The 20,469-nt window shown below is 42.9% G+C and overlaps 1 protein-coding gene across 1 annotated transcript in view; it reads right to left on the reverse strand.

Annotated features, from left to right (window-relative positions):
- The window catches only part of AKT1 (AKT serine/threonine kinase 1), a 71,718-nt gene extending 62,151 nt beyond the window's left edge, over window positions 1-9,567 (reverse strand). Inside the window, exon 1 of the mRNA XM_062494780.1 lies at window positions 9,458-9,567. Coding sequence (XP_062350764.1) covers window positions 9,458-9,503 — 46 coding nt within the window. The 5' untranslated portion in view covers window positions 9,504-9,567. The remainder of the gene's footprint in view (window positions 1-9,457) is intronic.
- Between the last annotated feature and the right edge of the window lie 10,902 nt (window positions 9,568-20,469).

A 20,469-nucleotide genomic window follows, 5' to 3' on the forward strand; every position in this document is an offset into this window, starting at 1 on the left:
TCTACGGTCCATTCCAACTCAATCCATTCTATGATTATAGCAGATGAACCATTTTTCAGTAACAACCATGTAAAAAGGTAGGATTTACTTTTTTTTTAAAATTATGGATAAAAGCCCATGATGATCTAAAGTGTGGTCTTCTCAATATATTGCCCCAGCAGCATGAAGAGAACTTCACATAGAATGACTTGATCAGTGAATTTATAGTGGCACAGGACTCCTATCCTCTGCTCAGAAATCAAGGTTCACCTAGAAAACAACTTCCAAATCCTATAACCAGCACTTTCACCACAGATAATCTCAACTGGATCCCAGCCTGCTCCATGCATAAACTTCCAGTAGAATAATAAACATTTAATACAGCTAAATCTATGCAAGTACGTATTTGAGTCTTGGTGGTTGCAAATTTTCATTCTACTTAATAAGCATAGGAAGGCAAGGAGACTGCAAGATGAAAAGTTAAAAATAATAAAACAAGACAAAGAAAAATCTACATCACAAAGAAAACACTTTCAGTTGGTTAAATGATTACTATTTATAGATGGTGTATTGACCACAGACAGGCAAAGGGATACATACAACGTGTAAAAACACCAGTCCAGACAATCCATGCCTGGAAGCCCCTGAAAAGCAACCAGCAAATAAAAGGCTGTATTCCCACTCTGCAGAGGCCTGGCAATGGATTTTGAGCTGCTTAACAGGTTGTTCAAGGGTGTAACTATTTACTAATACTTCAACTGAGAAGCCCTAACGTAGGCATAAAACCAAAAACATACACAATTGTGTGTAGCCATGTAATTCTGGGCATAAATCCTACTCAGTGCAAATATTTTCCACACCAGTTTAACTACATCATTCTGCACAAAGCAGCAGCAATATGTTGTCATTTGTAATATGGCACATACAAAGGCTTGTACAGGAAGACGTGGCAAAAATTTTAACTAAGTATTTTGTCTCAAGATTTATTTCAAGGGAATTTGATAAATAAAAAACCAGTTCAAATACAGCTTCATTTCTATGTTTCTATTAATGATCATACCCATCAAGCATCTTGCAGATAATCAGAAATTTATTTTTTCATACTGCCTGCTTTCTGAAGTGCAATCAGGATGTGTTCTGTGATCCCCAGACCCTCTGACACAATTGCAGAAATAGCAGGGTACGAATACTGCTAAGGCTAGGAGGCCAGAAAAACAAAAACACACACTGCAAACTATTTCAAATCCTCTATTTTTTGAGCTTTTTTGTGACAAGTAATTAAACAGCCTTTTTTTTCTGCTTAGTCTAAACCATGAAGCAAGCACTCAGGTTATTTTTTCCAATTTTTCTCAACATCACAAGGACTAGCAACCTTCCCTGCCTCAGGAAGAAGAACAGGCAAAACTTTCAAAATTGTGACTTCTACAGGTGGGAACTGATTTATAAAGCCAACATAAACGTACGGGCTGCACTCCAAATTTGAAAACTAGCAGCAATTGCTGTAAGCAGCCTGACCTCCATCAGCACCTGAAGTTTACCTCAAGGCACACCAGTGTCAACCTTTTGAGTCTCCATCAGCAAATAATGCTTGTCTTGAAGATCTCTTCTACCGAGACAGGCTGAGAGAATTTGGGGCCTTTCAGCCTGAAAAGAGGTGTCTGGAGACACCTTATTGCTCACTTTTTACACATAATGAAGGCTTTAAAGGAGGACTGAGAGGGGCTTTTTATTCACAGCCTGTTGTGACAGGTTGTGGTTTTAAAATATAGGAGAGCAGATTTAGACTACATAATATTTATGGAAGAAATTCTTCACTCTGAAGGCAGTGAGGCACTGGCACAGGTGGCCCAGTGAAGTTGTGGATGTCCCATGCCTAGAACTGCCCGAGGCCAGGTTGGATAGGGCTTTGATAGCACGGTCTAGTTAGTGCAAGGTGTGCCTGCCTATGACACAGGAGTTGGTCTAGATGATCTTTAAAGGTCTCTTCTGACTCCAACCATTTTAAGGCTGGAGCTCCCTCCCAAAACAGGTATCGCCTGTGAAGGCTGTGGTTCACCACCAACACAAAGCCCACTTCTCTGGCATGCTCATCCTGTGGCTCTCATTAGGAGTCCATTAGTAAAGACAGGCAGAGGACACTGATTTGACAGCCCCATGAATGACTCAGATGCTGCACTCAGTCTCGATATGAGCATGAAATACCATTGCAACTATGCACAGAACCACTGTCTCCAAAGTGTATTTCTACATGCAGTTCACCAAAGGCCTGGGTTTGGACAGCACTTCAAAACATGCTCTCCCAACTTACCCAAGAGACTCGGGGAAACAGTAACTGACTTGCCCACAGTCTGTGATAGTTGTTTACCTCAGCTGTCCTCAAATATGACCATGCACTTTTGAATAAACTGACAAATTTCACAATGTTAGTTGACCAGCTATCTTTTTCTCATTTTTGGCTCAACTTGAAGAGATGGGAGAATAGTCCCAAAGGTCTGTAGCATGCTTACCAACTGCACTCAAAGTCAGCCTTCATTTTTTCCCCCTTCCAGCTGCACTAAATATTTCTCACAAAAACACACTACTTCACACCTAATATGGTGCTTTTCTTTCTCCATTCTTTTTCTTCCTCTTTCCTCACATAGTTTCCTGGTTTTTGTTCCCCCTTTAAGAAGCACATTGTACCTACAACATAATGCATCTGAAAATAATAATCCCTCCTCTGTCTTCCCCCATGAGAGATGACTTTTAAATAAGACTTAACTGATTTTTTTTCTTAGTAAATCAGCTAGTCCAATATGTAAAAGGGGGAAAACCCCACACAGCTGACAGGTACTTGGTTTTTACAATGCTCTCTCTTTTAAAATATATTAAAATTAAATGTTGAGATATTAAGCAAATCCTTTTTTTTCCCCAACAGATACCAAGGTTGGTTTCCCATATGAATCTGACATCAACCACGACCCAAATTTTTAAGAGAATTATTAGTAACACAATGTATGAAAGGAGGGACACTACATGTCATCATGTACTGCTCTAAGAGCATCGAAGTCCTCACCAGCTTTTTCAGATGGCAAAGTCACAGGCTACGAGGGATAACCAGGAGCAAGTCTGGGCAGGGAAAGCCTCAGGCACAGACAAGGAATGCAACTGAACACAGTGGCAGCAGCACCAGCTGGAAGGGAAGGAACCTTCTGGCATCCACACAGGGGCTGCAGGGGAAGACATTTCCAAGCAAGGACAAGGCGCCAAATCTTAAATGCATGGCACAGCACCTTGCCTAAAACCACCCCTGCAAGAACGAGCAAGCTTTATTCTCTTGCTCTCTCTTTACCTCAAAATAGCATACTCAGTACTTCTTTCTTCCTACATCCAAACCTGATGACTTCTCAATATGCCTACTGAGACTAAATGAGAACAGAAAACATGGACAGCTTTTTTTTTTTTTTTCCCAGAGGCCTACCTTTCCCTTTTTGCAAAGGAAGGAATCATGAAAAAGAAAATCAAAGCCAATAAAGTACTTTCCGCATGATCCACTGTATCAAGCATTCCCAGGCTCGCTTTTACAGAGCTTGCAATGTCCTAGATCCCTCATTCTCAAATCCCTTTTAATAACAAGTAACATTAATTTATGATGCTACCCCACTTTTAGAGATAAAATTGAGACCTAGTTTGTTTTGCTTCTGATGTGCAATAAAACAGAATACGAAAGTAAACTTCCAGGACTGACATAAATAGTGTGGGCATCAACATCCCAGCTCTTCCTCTTTGCCATTCAAAGTGAGAGTGCTCAGTGTCACTTGCATGCAAGTTCCTGTCAGTTTACAATCAATGAGAAACACATCTAATTCAGCATCACTTCCCTAAAGAACTGTAAATATTTTGTGAAAATGTTGGAATAAAGACTTTTGAAAGTAATTTTTACTGAAAAAAAGAAACATTTGGATGCCACCCTTCAAAAATTTGAAGCCATGGATTAAAGTTTAATGAAAAAATGTTCTGGAAGAAATTTTCTGAAAGGATGCTGAAAAGTAACAAAAACACTCAAAGACAAGTAGTCTTCTCAGTGAAAGGTAGATGAGCCATTTCTAGGCTACACCAGCTCTTTCAAAGATGAAGGACAGTACAGTTACACCGCACCAGCTGATTCTCAGTTTCTGACTTCCCCTGTCATCCAAAGCAAACTTTTTACAGTACACTGGATCCGGCCTGTTTCCTATGATCTCGCCACAAATAATTCCATCAAATGAGATTACCCTCCAAAAGCCTAGCTGACTAGCCATTATCAGCTCATATTTCTCCAGATGTTTTGTGATCTCATCCTTTCTTAATGTTTCTAGCATCTCGCCTACCACCAAGGTCAGATTTACTGGTTGACAATTTCCTGGTTCCTCCCAAGTCCCCTTTTCCCAGAACAGGACAAGCAAAATGAAAGCAACCAAGAGCTAGAATTGCAAAACTATTGCCCCTTGTGTTGAAAAAGAGACACACAAGGAAAACCACAAACTGACACAGCTTATCTTTTGTTTCCAACAAGAAGAGCAACAGATTTCCCTACAAACCCAACCCTTCAGCTCTAGAAACAGCATCGGTTTCTTTCCCTCTGTCACAACTTCCTCACTCCAGTCTTCATTCAGTCCCACTCTATTTTTTTGTTCAGCCCCTATCTTGTTTCTTACCTTTCCATTCCCCCCAGCTTTTCCTCTGAAGCAGCTGTGCCCTCTATAGCTGGCATCTTCAGAGTTCAGATGGCTCTCAGGATCCTTTGCATCAAGTGCCACAGCCATTCTTTGAAATACCATGAAAGCCAGACGATCCTTGAACTAATCTGAACCTCAAAGGTTCTGACTACACAGGCCACCAAGACAGTGTATCACTACATCCCAGGGACAGACAGAAGCCAAGGTAAGAACAAAACAACACCCCAAAATAAAACACGCACACACACAGAAAAAGAGGTAGGGAACATGGTGAGAACAGAAAAGAGAGAAGAAAGAAGAGGTGAAGAAAAACATCAACACCAGAGACTCCCAGGCTCAAAAATGTATCTGGTCATACCTTGTAAAATCCTCTTTTGATTCACACTAACAGAATACTGAAAGTATGAACTTGTGCTCAAAATAACAAAGCTAAAGTTCACCATCTGTGCCATTCTGCTAGAGAAAGTTAAAAGAGCAACAATCAGCATTTTAGTCCTGGTTTGTATTTTACATATGGATCTTACATCCACTTCATGCAATGAAGTTATAGCAAGACAAATCACAATGGGCCACTTGTTATTTATTAGGTTGTCTGTATCACTCCATTCATTACAGAAATAATTCTTTAACCAAAATTTAAAAATGGTATTATATCCAGAAGTGCAGTAGGTCTCTTATGTATTATTTCTCATTTAAGGGTCTCTATTAGTTTTGATCAGCTTGTAAGCCAGAGATTCCATCAGCCAAACAGTTTTACCTGCCTGAAGTCCATAAAAATTGACATTTGGAGAATATGTGGTGGTTTTCATCGTTAAAATTACTATGTGGTGTTAATATACCATTTAAAAACAAAATAGCTCTGCATTTCCTGCTAAATATTAATAGATGAATATACAGGTCTCTCCAGCTCCTTATAATTGCTTCCGATTTCTCAGACTGTGAAATAGAGATTTTCAATTCCTTTTTCAAATGTCAGTGTATATTCTTCCCTCCCCCTCTTTCCCTGCCTCCAAAAGACTCCTTTTTTTCATAAAACTTTATGCCCTAATAAGAAAACCGGACATACTAGGGAGGACAGAGATGACAGAGTATCAAAACGCACAATCCCCTCTTTGTTAGCCATGCAGAAAGACTTTAGGGGAGAAAAAAAAAAAAACAAACAGGATGAACACTGAAAACAATAGAAAAACCTTTATAAACACGGACCAGAGCAGAAAGATGCAAGAAATCCAATGAAATCTTTAAAATGGATCAGTAAAGCAAGTAAAATACACTTGAGCACACCTCTGTTCTCCAAAAAGTTCCCCACACGCAACCAAAATTAAGGATCCTCATGATATACATTCAGAAAACCCATAATCTCAGAGCTCAACAAGCAGCAATTTGGGCAGATGATTTTCTCCTTCTCCCCTCATATTCAATCACAATTATAGCACCTCTGCGTCGAACCATTTCCCCATCCTCTCCCACTAAACAGAACCTTCAGCGTCACACAACCGGCTCTGCACAGGCTGGATGTACACACAGAGTGCACCAACCCCAAGCCTGAGCTCCTCCACACCTCCAGCCTGCTGCTGGAGCAGTCCAGCCAAGTTATACAAAGAGTGGTCACAAGAGTCTGTCCTTGCTGGGATTTGAATAACAGCACCAAGCACTGCCAATGGGGAAAGGGATGGGGAGGGGAAAGTTCATTCATGAATTCTTCTATTTCTGCCTGGTTGAGGTTAGACATGCCATGGACATGACTGGCCCCTGCACAAACAAACATCTGCACTACTGGAAGTAGAGCTTCCTTTAGTGACTGACTTAGAGAACTGCCAAGAGCTCTCGGTCAGGCAGCAATGCTTAATTTCATTTCTCCATTTGTATTTTTAATCTTGGAAACAAAAACATAAACGTAAACCATGCTGACAGAAGAAAACAGCTCCACGGTTCCAGAAAGCCCTGCTACTTCCCTGCCAGGCCGAAACACCTGCTCCTGCTAATGATGGCTTTATGCTTACTTACACCTGCCATCCAGAAGGGCTCCAGAGCACTTTGCAGCCTGATTTATACATACACAAATCACTAAATCCACAAAAATTAAGCCACTTCGGGGGTGAAATGTAGCAACTGCTCAACTGCATTCAGCCATGCTGTTCAACTGCTCAGGACAGGAACTGTAAAAGACACCAAACCCAACCCGAGCTATGGGGAATGTTAGGTTGAGAGAACATCATTGTCCAGTCTGGATTTTGACCAGTCACTACCTAAAATATTTGTGTGTGGAAAGCCCTAGGATCTTTAAAGAACACATGCAGTGCAGCCTTTGGTTTTATAAATGATCTAAAAGACAAACTATACATATATATATATGTACATATATATATACACATATATATACATATATGTTTCATATCTGAAATCCCCCCTTTAGCAGTCCCTCCCTGCACTAATTATTGTTTATGCCTTGACTTCAGAAGCTCACTGTATCAGACATCAGTTTTGGAAACATCCTGTGGTTGAAGTACTTGATCTAGCAGAGCCAGCAAACTGATAGTGTCTGGCAATAAATGTAGATTATTAAAAAGATGCTGAACAAAACACACACACACAGAGTGGATAAGTTACTCCCCAGCGAAGACAGAGCCAAATGAACTGAATTTGTCAACCTATCCCTCCCTGAACAGCTAGAAACACCAAGAGATTCCCAGGACTGACACCAGCAGGCTGAAGAGAAGATAGATCATTGCTTTCTAAAAACCTCCTCATGAGGACAACGCCGAATTAACAGCTGCAAAGGCAATGGAGTGGAATGAAATAGGTGTCACCACACATACCAAGAGGGCAAAAAGGCACTGGGAAACAGGTTAAAAAGATTAGGAGCGCCTTGGCATCCAAAAAATGCCAAAATATGTTTAACAGTTTAGGAGTTTGGGCACAAATTTGCAGCATCACATATGCTGAACATGCAGAGTAACATTTTGAAAATGGGAATGTGTTCAGTACATAATCTAATCATAATATTATCAGCAAACCATCAGAGATAATAATCTGTTTCTCTAAGGCAATTTTAAAACAACATAAAAATCAGATCAGGAGATCCGGGCATCTTTTACTACCTCCTCCAGAGGTCTCCTTACTTGAAAGTAGCTTTATCGTAATCCTAAAAACAACAAAAATTCAGTTCCCAAAAGTCAACAGACAAACCTGAAATACAACATGATTATTTAAAAGTTTCAGACACATGTGCCTCTGAATCATCCTGACAATGCCTTTTCCATACTGTTTAAAATAAATGCTTCTCCCTCAGATTTTTGTGCAGTGCTCCTCAAAATAACAGAATTTTTATTAAAATTACAGGTAAGTATGGGAAGAATTGCTACAACAGATGGTTAAAAAACATCTGAAAACATTGTTTAAAACTAAAAAGAAAAAAAAGGCTGATTTGAAGAGTTCCTAGATAAATGCAAAGTATAATTCTGTGTTTCTTTCTTCAGTTTAATCCGAACACAGAATAGTTCTCAAATACTTTTGTCAGAACAAAGCAGCCTGGGTACACCAGAATTACTGAATGAGCTAATTAAGCTAGTAAGTGCAAAGATGTTTCCAACTGAAATAAACCAGAACAAAAAAAAAAAAAAACCCCACTCACCCCCTAAAAAATCTCAAACAAAACATTTGTACATCAAGCATCAATATGCTACACTACAATGCACATCCAACTATTAGAAATATACACTTCCATCCTTTTAAAATACACATTATCAACATGTTCTCTAAATTCCTAGAAATTTCTTATTGCTGCCAAAAGACCGCCAGCCTTTACCAAGGTTATGATAACGCATTTCAAATTTCTTCTGTAAATAATTACACTACACCTTTACACCTTCAGGCAAATGGTTGCAAACCCTCTAGAAAAATCCTGAGTCTGCAGAACCACATAAGCTTCCCTACTGCTGGAAGACACAGATTCTGGTTTTGGTCCAAAAAATGACACTATCATGGAAAGTACCTAACACCGCTCTCTCCTTTCCAAGAAACAATAGTAGAATACAAAGAAACAGGTAAGTGAAATACCCTATAGGATCAGCCTATAGGCTGTGGTACTTGAAAATCAACACCTCCCCAAAAAAGAACAAACCCACGCTTTTAGGAAGAAAACATGTAAGAAGGCAAAAAGCCTAACAATACATGTTGGCTGTCTTTTCAGTTTTGCCACTCAGTCAAGAATAAAGAGATTTTATTAAAAAAATCAAATGCCATTGGTGGTACAACCAAAATGCACAGAGTACACAAACTCAAGGCTATTCTTCCTGTCCAGAACATTGGTACTCAGAGCAGCTCAGACACAAACAGGATAGCACATTTTCTAGCAAGTCTCTGCAAGAGCACAGCATTACTCGTAAAATACAGGGATATTTTTCGCTGTTTAAAAATATTCATCTCAATTCTACCTTCTACCACAAAAAGGAAAGCTACAGATCTATATAAAAACCAAAATTACTTACTACAGTTTAACCTCTAACACTCTACATAGCATCTCCTTCACTTGCTATCTTTATCATAATTTTCCACGCAGCTGACACCAATTCTTGGTGAACACATACACACACACACACAAGAAAACCCCTAACACATGCACTTTCTAAAGCTTGATAAAAAAGCCAAGCATGCTCCCTATGTGCTGTTTCCCACTAGGATGAACAGGAAAATAATGGATTATTTGAGGACATGCTGCTAAATACCAGATTAGAGAGGAATGGAGTTAATTTACTGTCCAGAAGGGAAGAGCCACTTACCTCGTTTGTGAAGCCAGCCTTCCTTCACTATCGCTACTTCATTCATAATGGCAGGAATGTCTCTTGAAAAACCAGTTTATGGCAAAAGATCACTCTTCTGAAATTCTTGAACTCCAGCAGAAGGCTCCACAAGAGGGACGAGGTTTTTTCTCTGTTTTCCTCTTTCCCAGCTATTTCTAAAAGGATCAAAAGAGGAGTACACCATTATCTCAAAGCATGTCACGGATGTACAACAAGGGATATAACAGGGAGTAGTTTTCATTGCTGCATTGTTGGTCTGGGATTTTTCTGTTCTATTATTATTACAAATCTTTAACAAGGGCTTAGCTCTCCACAAGAATTTATCTTGGCAGGTGGAGGTGCCAAAATACAGGCTTGCTAAAGTCCTGCTTCTTCATTGAGTAGGCTGATCATGGGCAGACTCACAATACTACCAGGTGCTGTCTGAATTACAGGTGGATTCAAGACCTTACCTACTAGACCTCCATGTTTGCTACACCATCTCATTCTCTGCAAAAATAAAAATTCTGAAATATCACAAGAAACAGTTTTCAATGCTTCCTGGTAAGGAAGACTTTGAGAACATTTCCTGGAAGGTTTCTTTACAGCCTGATAATAATGTATTAACCAGCATACAGTGTGTCTTAGAGATAAACCTCTGACAGTAAATATTCGTACCCTGCTTCAGATTTTCCTACCTTCAGCATCGTCCCCTTAATCCCACTCAGATCTCATTGACTCCCCAAAAAGTATCTTCTCTACCTTTGGTATTTCTAACTTTTACTTCTCCTAGAGGTATACAAGCAACCATAGATAAGCTCACGTACCTTGCTGTTATCCCAAATCAGCCCTTACAGCACCCTGATCAATTTTACTCCTCTTCCTTAACCACACTGCAGTTTGCTGCTGCCTTTGTAACAATTAAATATACCCAAGCACAACTTGGGATTTTTACCCCTCTGCTTTATGAGACAAAACCCTCTCTAAATAGCTTAAGACTGCCATTTCTTATTGAGAATGTGCCTTGCTCATGGCTGACTACCACAGAAACATTCTGCATTTCTCTCCCTTACTGAATGTAATCTCTTCCCAAATGCATTAGCTTTTATTATTTTTCTAAATTGAATCTTATTATTTTTCTGCTTGTGGTACAAATATTCCCTGATTTTCCTTTAATTCCTCTGTGCCCTCCGAAGTGTCCATGCTGCCATTCAATTTGGTATTACTTGAGTGATCAAAAAAGCCTAATTGGTGACAAATTCCCAGCAGTAACCAATAAGTTTAATAAAACAAAACCCAGGAGCATTTGTAAACTGCCACTGAAGAGATGGCTTTTACTGGAGTCTCTCACCTACCACAGAGGCATTCCATTCCCACCTGACAAATATATACCATCTCTGCATGCATTTGGCACGTCTGCATCAATTACCTCTGAGCATGCAGGTGATAGCCATCCATCAGAAACTAGATTAAAAAGCAACTAATTCCCCATAACTCACTAAGACACAACACTGGATGGAAGAAAACAGGTGGTCAAAATGAATCCAACCTAGAACTGAAACCTCAGCAGGGGCAGAGGGCTCTGATGAGGGTACCACATCAGTGATCTGAAACAGGCAGCATTCAAAGCACAAAACTCAAATTTGAACAAGTTCCATCACTACCACCAGAAATGGATGGAGAAAGAAGATCACTCCCCTGACACTCTGCCTACAGACCTACACTTTGTCACTGCTCCTCAGCTTTTCCAGTTAACAGTTTATGCAAAAGTTCTCACCAGAAACAAGGTGAGTTTGGTTTTTTTTTTCCAAATTACAATCTGCCGATCTCACTACTTAGTATCGTCAACTTCACAAAACAGATGTTTGCCTGAACGAGGGAAGACACACAAAACTTACATTGGAACAAGTGACATGTAAGAATTACTAATTTCATAAATAAAATGAGAACACCGTATGCTGCAGAATAGAGACCAGTAATCCACAGCTGCCAGAGGTACCCTGGAACAAACTCTTTGAGCTTGAGAACAATTAGGACCTGACAAACATAGCAGGCCTTTTCCTTTCAAAATGGCCACGTAGAATGCACAATAACCATGCAAGCTATACTTCTTGCTGATGTCAAGAGGAGACTAGAGGCTTGAGCAAATTGCAAAGTGTTGAACAAAACCCCCAAGATTATCACAGCTTGAGTATGGAAATACAACAACCAGGTGCGAAAGTTAACACCTCTAACTTTGTGTCATACAGGGTGCAGGGACTGTGCAATCCTACCTCTGCATCCTGAATTCAACCATTTAGAGGCATTGAGCAATCAATATCCTTTCCAATAAAAAAGGAAGATACAAAACAAACTAGGCTGTAGAAAGGGCAATACTATTATTAAAAACATAAAAAAGCACAAAGGACCAGAATTCTCCAATCTGCAGCTAACTTACTCCAGGTTTTCCTGCATTAACACTTGCCAGGATTACCACTTGGCAGCTTCCTGCCTGTCATCAGCTAAACTGTCATTCAATAATCCAAATCTGAATGACAACAGAGCCAAAAAAAAAGCAGATCAACAAAGAAATACAAAGTTCAGAGGGACTAATTTTTCTGCTCTCTGTGGTGTCCAAGCAGCTTGGACTGCTTTTTCCGTACCCTTTCTCCTCGAGAAACATTTCCCACTTGCTGTTGTAGCCGTACTCTCAAGGATGTGCCTTTACCTGTCCACCTCTTCTCAGGGGAGAGGGGTGCTGAAGGAGGTGGAGAGTTTTATAAAGAAGCTATGGCACAACAAAGTGAAAAAACATTAAACATTTCCTGACACCAACCTGCAGCATAGGTCCTACCTCAGTCCTTCAACCAGCCATGTCAGAGCACTTACCTCACACGGAGAAAGTAAAGCTATTTTTAATTTGCAATGGAAAAGCTGGGTATCCCCCCTCACTGTCTAACATGATGTCCATAGACACAGTTCCAGCAGCAGCAAACATGCTCTATCTGCTGTATTTTAAAACACACATTCAAGCTGTGCCTAATACATCTATTTTAGTAAGAGATGTTATTAAAGACAGTGGCAGCAAGCAAGAGTAATTTCTCGGAATAGAAGAGCAAGTTAACTATATGTCAATGTACTACTGAAGATGTGTAAACCAGAAAAAGTTCCTTTTCCATAAAATCCTTAGAGGGGAAAAAGAAAAAAAAAAAGAATTATTACAGTCCTCATTTATGGCCATCTAGGAATGGTTCCCAGTGAGGAGAGGGCATCTGAGGTAAGTATGACCTGGCTGCTCCAGTCTGTGTCTGCACAGGACTGAATACTGTCAAAAGCTAAACAACTTGGTCTTTCTCTTAGTCTTCTCTTTGCTTGTTTTTCAATATGCAGTTCTGTAATACTTTTAATTTAAAACACTGAAATAGTCCTCACACAGCTAAAGTGCTGTAAATTATGAATGACATGACATCAGCATTGTATCATGGTGACACCGGTTTTGCATACTTATTAATTCCTTAAAGGTTATTAACTTCTTCATAAATAATGAGATAACTCACTTCCCTAGGCACTGCAGCAGTGAAACCTGCTTTAAGGAGTCAGTCCAAGCAACCATCCAACAGAAGGTGGAGCAGAACCATCTTTTCTGTGTTCGGGAGAGTCACATTAGAGCTCCTTCTCTCGATCTCTTTTATACATTATCCTCACCTTCTTTTTTCTCTAAGAAAGTAGAAATATTAATCTGCACTTCTGGTCCTCTTTCCAATGTGAAGTTTTAAATGTTTCCACTGACACCCTAGAGCAGATCAGGAAGAAAAGGAAGTCTTCCATACTGCTGAAGCTTAAGCTTATGGGATGCAGGAGCACTTATGGTAATAACCTCATCTTCACGAGGGAGAGTAAGCAAGGGACTAAAGGGAGACTGACCCACCAGCCTCAGTCCTGGCATGTCAGACTGTGTCCAGGCTGCACTCATTAGCCCAGATCAGAAAGCAGCTTACAAAAAAAGCATTCTCCTGTGCTAACACTTTGCCCCTGTCACATCACCAGTTACCACTGCCCAATGCCCTGGTGTGGCACATTCCTGATTCTCCCAGGACACCCTGAGCCCTGCACATCCTTCTACGTTCTCATAACGCACAGCAGCAGGACCAGGCAAAACAGGATCCAGATGCCCAAGTTTGCCTACTGTGGCCACATGACACTGTCATGAGAGCAGACGAGGCACACGGGAACTGGACTGGGCCAGGGCAGCGCGTCCAGGCCCGTTACACGGGATGCCATGAGCAACCCACACTCTCTTCCCATACAAGCTCCCAGCTGACAGCCAACTGCACCTAAACAGCACAGACACAACAAAGTTGGACTCCAGCCAACATTTCAAGTGGGGCATACAGATAGATGTTCCCACCAGGCTTTGACCAGTGAAGTACATCTCCTGCGTTACGCAAATCCTGCCCTGGCTGTTGCACGGCAGCAGCAGCGATTCCGACGTGCTCAAGGCCCTCTGAGCCTGCAGCAGCTTCACACCATGACCCAGTTACCAAGTCTGGGCAGACAGCTTTTAAGGAAGCTTAGAAGGACCAGGTTGTTCCACCATCTTCGCTTCCCCCACAAAAAGGTGTCGTGGGCCTCGACTTAGGTGCGGTCACCAGTACCTGCTACTATGAGTTCAATGACACCACATCTAAACTGGAATTTCATGGCAGCAAGTGCAGCTGATGACATGGTTCACAAAGGATTCTCAGATACTAAGTTATGGGGAAAATGGTAACTAAACTGTAAAACTATATCCCCTCCCCTCCCAATCTGTTAGCCTAATCTAAGTTTACAAAACCGTAATTTGAAATATTTGTGCTCTGCTGCCTTTGCTAATCAATAGACAGGAGGTTATGTTAATGCTGTTCAGGTGAGGGGCCGCAGTTACGACATCCAACTGTCCGTGCTGCAAACACAACAGTTTGATAGGACAAACTAAGCTACCTATTTCAAAACTGATGCCAGAAAAGTGACTTCTTCATAACGCCTTCTGCAACCCAGACAAAATCTTCTTTATGTTCCCAAGCAAGAGCCAGTCCTTTTAGAGTTTATGCTCATGTAATTTAAGAACTGTGCTGCTTGGAACTTTGGATATATTTAATACCTGAGATATATTTAATCAAATTCCATTTTAAAGTATTTGTAACAGGAGTTTTGTTCAGTCCCCAAAGAAATCAAGATAGTTGTGAAAGTATTTAATTGTTAATGTAATCACTTACAGGACATTTTTATAAGACTGGAAGTGAATACTAGAGCTGAAAGTAACTTGTGGACACTGGATCAATTCTTAAATTTGATTTACCACTGCTGCACACCAAAAACAGTTCTATAAACACCACACACAACACAAACCCTGCTATTTAAAAAAAGTCAAAGGTAGTTCCACAGTGTCCTTAAATCTGCTAACTCAGAAAAATGTTGTGGTTGTCACCATGAAACTAACTACTATATGAATGTAATTACTAGTCATGCAGTATGTCAAATTTATTTACCTGCAAACAAATATTCTTCAGCATTAAGTGTTAGTAACTCCCTTTAATAACTGTATTTTTAAATGTGCACCCCTCCTGTGGTATAAATATATGTATTTGCTTCTTAACTGATAGAGGTGGTAGGAAAACAAAGCGAAAGAGTTAAATATTTCCCACAGGGGTGGCCGGGGGGGAGGACACACACCACCGATAAGGTGCAAGCTGTATCTGCATCAGTAGTGTCCCGTCAGTAAAACATATTAAAAGTACCAGAATGTGTATATGCTTATGTGTCTTACAAAGAAGCAGACACAAGTCCTACAAGTCTCTAAGAACATTTTGGCAACTGCAGAATTTCACCTGGGGGGGTGGGGGGACATCTGCAGACAGCTCCCTACACCTCTGCAAAACACGACTGCAAAATGAAAAAAAAAAAAAAAACCAATCAAGTCCACAAGCGCTGCACAGCCACCTACACACGCCAAATGCCCACGGAGAGAATCACACCCCCGTCGGCAAACACCCAGTGGTCCGCAAAGCGGAGCTGGGCTGAACAACGCGGCCGCAGAAGACAAGGGGAGAAAATGGGGGCCGGGGAGGTGGGAAAATGGGGGGGTCCTCGACTATTTCGCTCGCCGCTGTTTCAGAAATATCACAAACCACCCCCTAGCCGCCCCCACCGCCGTTTCCCCGGGGGATGCTCGCGCAGGGGCCGGGGCGGGGGCAGGCCCGAGGGAAGACCCCCGCCCCGCCGCCCGCTCACCCACCGCATCCCCGGGGAGCCAACAGCTTCCTGTCCGCTCCGGGCCCGCCGGCAGGACGGACCGCCCGGCCGGGGCCGCCTAAGCCCGGGCCTCTTCACCCCCCAGTCCTCCCGGCCGTGCTCGGGGGCCGGCGGGGCAGCCCACGCCCGGGAAAGGCGAAGGGAGAGCGGCCGCCCCCTTTCCCGTCCCTTCCCTTCCCTCCCGGCCCCGCACAATGCGGCCGCGCCGAGCAGGCCCCGGCCCCGGCGCTTCCTTCCCCCAGCCCTTCCCAGCCGGGGAGCGGGTCACTTACATGGCTGGAGCCCGGGGAGGAGGCGGCGGCGGCAGGGGAAGGGAGCCGGGGAGGGAGTCAGGGGAAGGGGAGGGAAGGGGGGAGCGAGCCAGCGAGCGAGCGGGGGAAAGGGGCGGCCGGCGAGGCGGGCGGGCTCTGCGGCGGGCGCCGAGCGAAGGCCTCACTGGGCTCCCGGCAGCCGCCGCCTCCTCCTCACCATCCCCGGGCGGCGGGGCGGCTCCTCCTCCCCCTCTCGCAGGCGGCTCGGCCCGTGGGGTTCGCACGCCCGCTCCCGCTGTCGGCTCGCCTTCCCCGCCGCTCCGCCCTGCGAGGCCGCCCCTCGCCTCGCTCCGCCGCCGCCTCCCCCCCAGCCCCGGGCCGCGCTCCCGCCGCCCGGGCCCGGCTCGTCCCGCACGCGTCTCCGCGGCTCTCGCTCACAACCTCCGCGGAGCGGCCGCCGAGTCCCGCCGCCGCCTCCCCGTCCGTGCCGAGGGGCCGCTCCGCTCCCCGCACGGGGTTCGTGGCCTCGCCACCCTCCGAGCTCCCACAGCGCGGCGGAGCAGCGCCCGCCGGCCCGGCCCCCTCCGCCCACCCGCCGGTCCGGCCCCAGGGCCCGGGGGCGGCGTTTCCTGGCCCCGGGCGGCCCGGTGTTCCCCCTTCCCCTGGTACCGGCCCGGCCCTGCACCGGGGCGCTGTGCCCCGGGAGGGATGGGGCCCCTCCTGACTCGGCCTATGAACCGGCTGCCTGGAGCATGGACAATTTTACAGAATCAATTAGGTTGGAAAAGACAGGTCATCGAGTCCAACCTATGACCAAACACCACCAGGGCACTGAGAGCCACATCCAGTCTTTCCTAAAACACCTCCAGGGATAGGGAGTCCACCACCTCCCATTGAAATGGGCAGCCCATTCCAATATCAAAACACCCTTCCTGTGAAGAATTTCTTGCTAATGTCCAACGTAAACCTTTCCCTGTGCAATATAAAATACTATGTTCTCTGGTCCTGTCACTGACTGCCTGGGAAAAGAGACCCAGCTCCACCTGGCTACACCCTCCTGTCAGGCAGTTCTAGAGAATGATAAGGTTCCCCCTTGAGGTTCCTTTTTTCCAGGCTAAACACCCTCAGCTCCTTCAGCTGTTCCTATAAGACTTGTCTCCAGACCCTTCAACAGATTAGTTGCCCTTCTCTGGACAAAGGGCAACCCCAAAAAAAGAGGGACCTAACTCCACATAGGTGAAGGGCCCAGGTAGCCCCAGCATTTCAGGCTCCAGGAAGGGCCAGGTTCCTTTAAACCTCTTGGGGTGCTTCCAGCAAGCTCCCCCAAAAGCATGGGGTACCAGTGCTACTTATCTGCTCTCAGAGCTTTCCCTTACACTCCCATAAAATACCAGATGAATAAATTATGAGGTACCACAGTACCTTGGAGGATGCTCCAATATCCCTTTCCACAATGGACAGGTTGCATCAAGGAATCGCCTGTGGAAGGGCCAGGATAATGATTCTGGATGTTGCACTTGGCACCATCCTGCTCTCACAGCAGGAATGGCTCAAAACATCACAAATTGTTTCAACTATTGCTTACAGCATGGCAATATTTTTGGTAAGGTTTTTGAGAGCCATTCTGCTCTAAAAAACAATGTTGTGGGAACACCTATGACAGATTAACATTTGTCTGCCCTTCCACAATCAAAATTTGTCTTCTTTGCTCATTAAGGGATTTTGCTTATTCTCAAATTGACAGTGCCATAAATGTTAACTGGGTTGTAAGAACTGATTGCATTTCTTCAGAAACATACTATCACTGATGATCACATTTCTGCAATTGGAAGCTGGCTGGAATTTAGGAGACAGCACATCTTCCCACAGCTTTGCACTGTTGGCAACATAAAATTGCATAAAATGCATTTACAGCAGTAAAGCTGGGGAATACAGCTCTGCTTTTACAAACCTATTGGATATGATAAGAGGCTTTTTGCCACATCATTTTGATGAAATTCACTTTCTTCTTCCATTTTAATCAGCTAGGTCTGACTGATCGTATCTGTCATCAGGGTTCCTGAGCGTCAAATGGATTCCTGGATTTTGGGTACACCAGTGTGCTACAAGAGCCAATGATAAAGCAGAGGAGAAAATGCTTCACTCTTCTTCCTGGAGGGTGAAGAAAGAGTAATGCCTCCTTTCCCACCAACATACAGAGCGGTTCCTGCTGGCAGAGCAGCTAAACCAGTGTGGGATTTTCTGTGCATCACCTTTAGGTTTGCTGGGGCATATTTCAGCACAGTTTTAAATATGTACCATTCAGGCACTTCAGCAGAGTAAGCAGGCCCCATGGTACTGGCCCAGTTACCCAGGGAAGAATGGAATGGCTGTGGGAACTCTTGATGATGTAAAGATAATAGAAAGGAAAAATATGGGTTTGTGATCACATTTGGACCTATCAATCATTACTTACAAAATACTTAGTGCATAATAAAATGTAGGTAGTCTTTAAATAATGTATTTAAAATTAAATTCATCATCAGTGTGCAAAACCTGCAGGCAGCTTAGAGGACATGTATTTTACTTAACAAAATCAAGGACAAAATTAATTTATCAACTAATTTTGAGCCTTCGGACTGTAGTTACATCTAGAAGTAAAGAGTGCATGTAAGTGTAGGAGTTCACTGGCTGTGAGATACTTCTGTCCAGGCAGGGGGATCTCTGGTAATAGATCTGATTTCAGGAGAGCTTTCTCACCTTTCTGACAAACCCTCTTCTGATTGATAAGCTCCCAGGCTGCATGGTGAGCAAGGCTGTTAGGACTTCCCCCTGCAAATGAAGCAGCAGTTTAAAAAATAAGATCATAGAGTAAACAGTTTTCTGTCCTGAAGAGAAGAAAATAAGCGTCCGTTGTTTGCTAGAAAGGAAGTACAATTAAAAAAAACCCCTCCAGATTTCAACATGAACATATTGTTTAGATTTGTCGACTGTTGATTTACTATGATGAAAGACAGGCCCAAACTAGAAAGTTTGGATCCTGATCTGGATATGACATTCCCCAAATCTGAGAGGGAAGTGTGATTCAGAGTCTGGAGTAAGGGCTTATCTTTCAAACACAGCAAAGTAGTGTGGATAAAAATACCCAGGTAAAGTAGGAAGTGCCTGGTCTGCAACAACAAGAGTGACATTGTATCAACAATGAACAAAAGCAGCTTTTTTTTTTCTTTGAGAACAATGAAATCACTCAAGAATTGTTATAAATACAAACAATGTGGGTTTTATCACTCAGCTATCATCAGTGGGATTATAGTCTATAAACCCTAATTTTCAGGGAAGTCCCTAGATTTCCCTGAGCGCTTCCTCAGATTTCACATCTGTTAACTCTAGTTTATTAAGTGCTTCAGGATAAGGTGCATCAGCTGAGCCTTGGTATTACATTACCCGAAAATACTGAATGTGGGAGTTAGTGGCAAAGAATGGATGATTTCCAGACAGTGTATTCATACCATGCCAGGAGCAGCAGGCACTCCTGTTCCCACCCATTTTTAACACATATATAGGTAACAATTCAGTGTCACTTTAAAAAGTTATTTCTAAATGTTTAAATTGTGAAGCTTTGGATAAAATTATCCACTCAGGCATAAGAAGAAAGACTGGGATGGTAAGATGAAGTGGAATTACGGAGTTAACCCCCAGCAGAACAAGCTCTGTTCCATGATTTCAAGTAATGACAGCACCTCTGTGGGCAAACAGTGAATTTGTTCCTCCCTTTTTAAAAGGTGGGCTGTACTCAGACATACTCAGAGGAAAAAACTATATGACATCTTATTAGAATTACAGAGCTGGTATCTCAGTCTAGGCATTAATAGCTTGTAAACAAACAACTCAGTTTTGGTCTCAGAGAAAAATCCAGCTCAATAAAAATAGAAATTAGAAGTTCTTTTCACAGTGCTAAATATAATAAACATAGTTTTGCTTCTAAAACAGAACTAATCCAATGTTTTAAGGTGTATTTCTCAATAGCAAAACAATAGCAGGCTCTCTGGAAAAAATAATTAATATAGTCATGCTGAAACATTGTGTGTTTGCTTTTTAGAAATTCATCTTGAGACCAAATAGATGTATGAGTTCATTTATACTTCTCTGATGAATTTCCTACAAAACTGAGTGTCAGCAGAACTGGTAACGTGGAGAGCAGCACTGAATGAGGCTTTGCTGCTCTTCCTCATGGCTTGCTAGAAGTCCCGGAATAGGCTGGACAGGAGACTTAGCTTTTGTTTCCTGATTCTGTTCCTGGGATGCTAAAGCTAGCCCTGGGATGGCAGGCAGTTACCAATGCTGTTAACTCCAAAGTGAGAGCAGTACAGTCCTCTTCACCAGGAAGCTATAATGATAGCCATGACAAGGGGCAAATATGCTATGGGGAGTTTGATAGATAAGCAGGAACTGAATTGGTTTGCATAGAAAATGCACTAACTAAAACATACAAAAATAGCAAGTGTATAATTT

Source organism: Cinclus cinclus, chromosome 6 (assembly GCF_963662255.1).
Source record: "Cinclus cinclus chromosome 6, bCinCin1.1, whole genome shotgun sequence".
In the NCBI taxonomy this organism is placed as follows: Eukaryota; Metazoa; Chordata; class Aves; order Passeriformes; family Cinclidae; genus Cinclus; species Cinclus cinclus.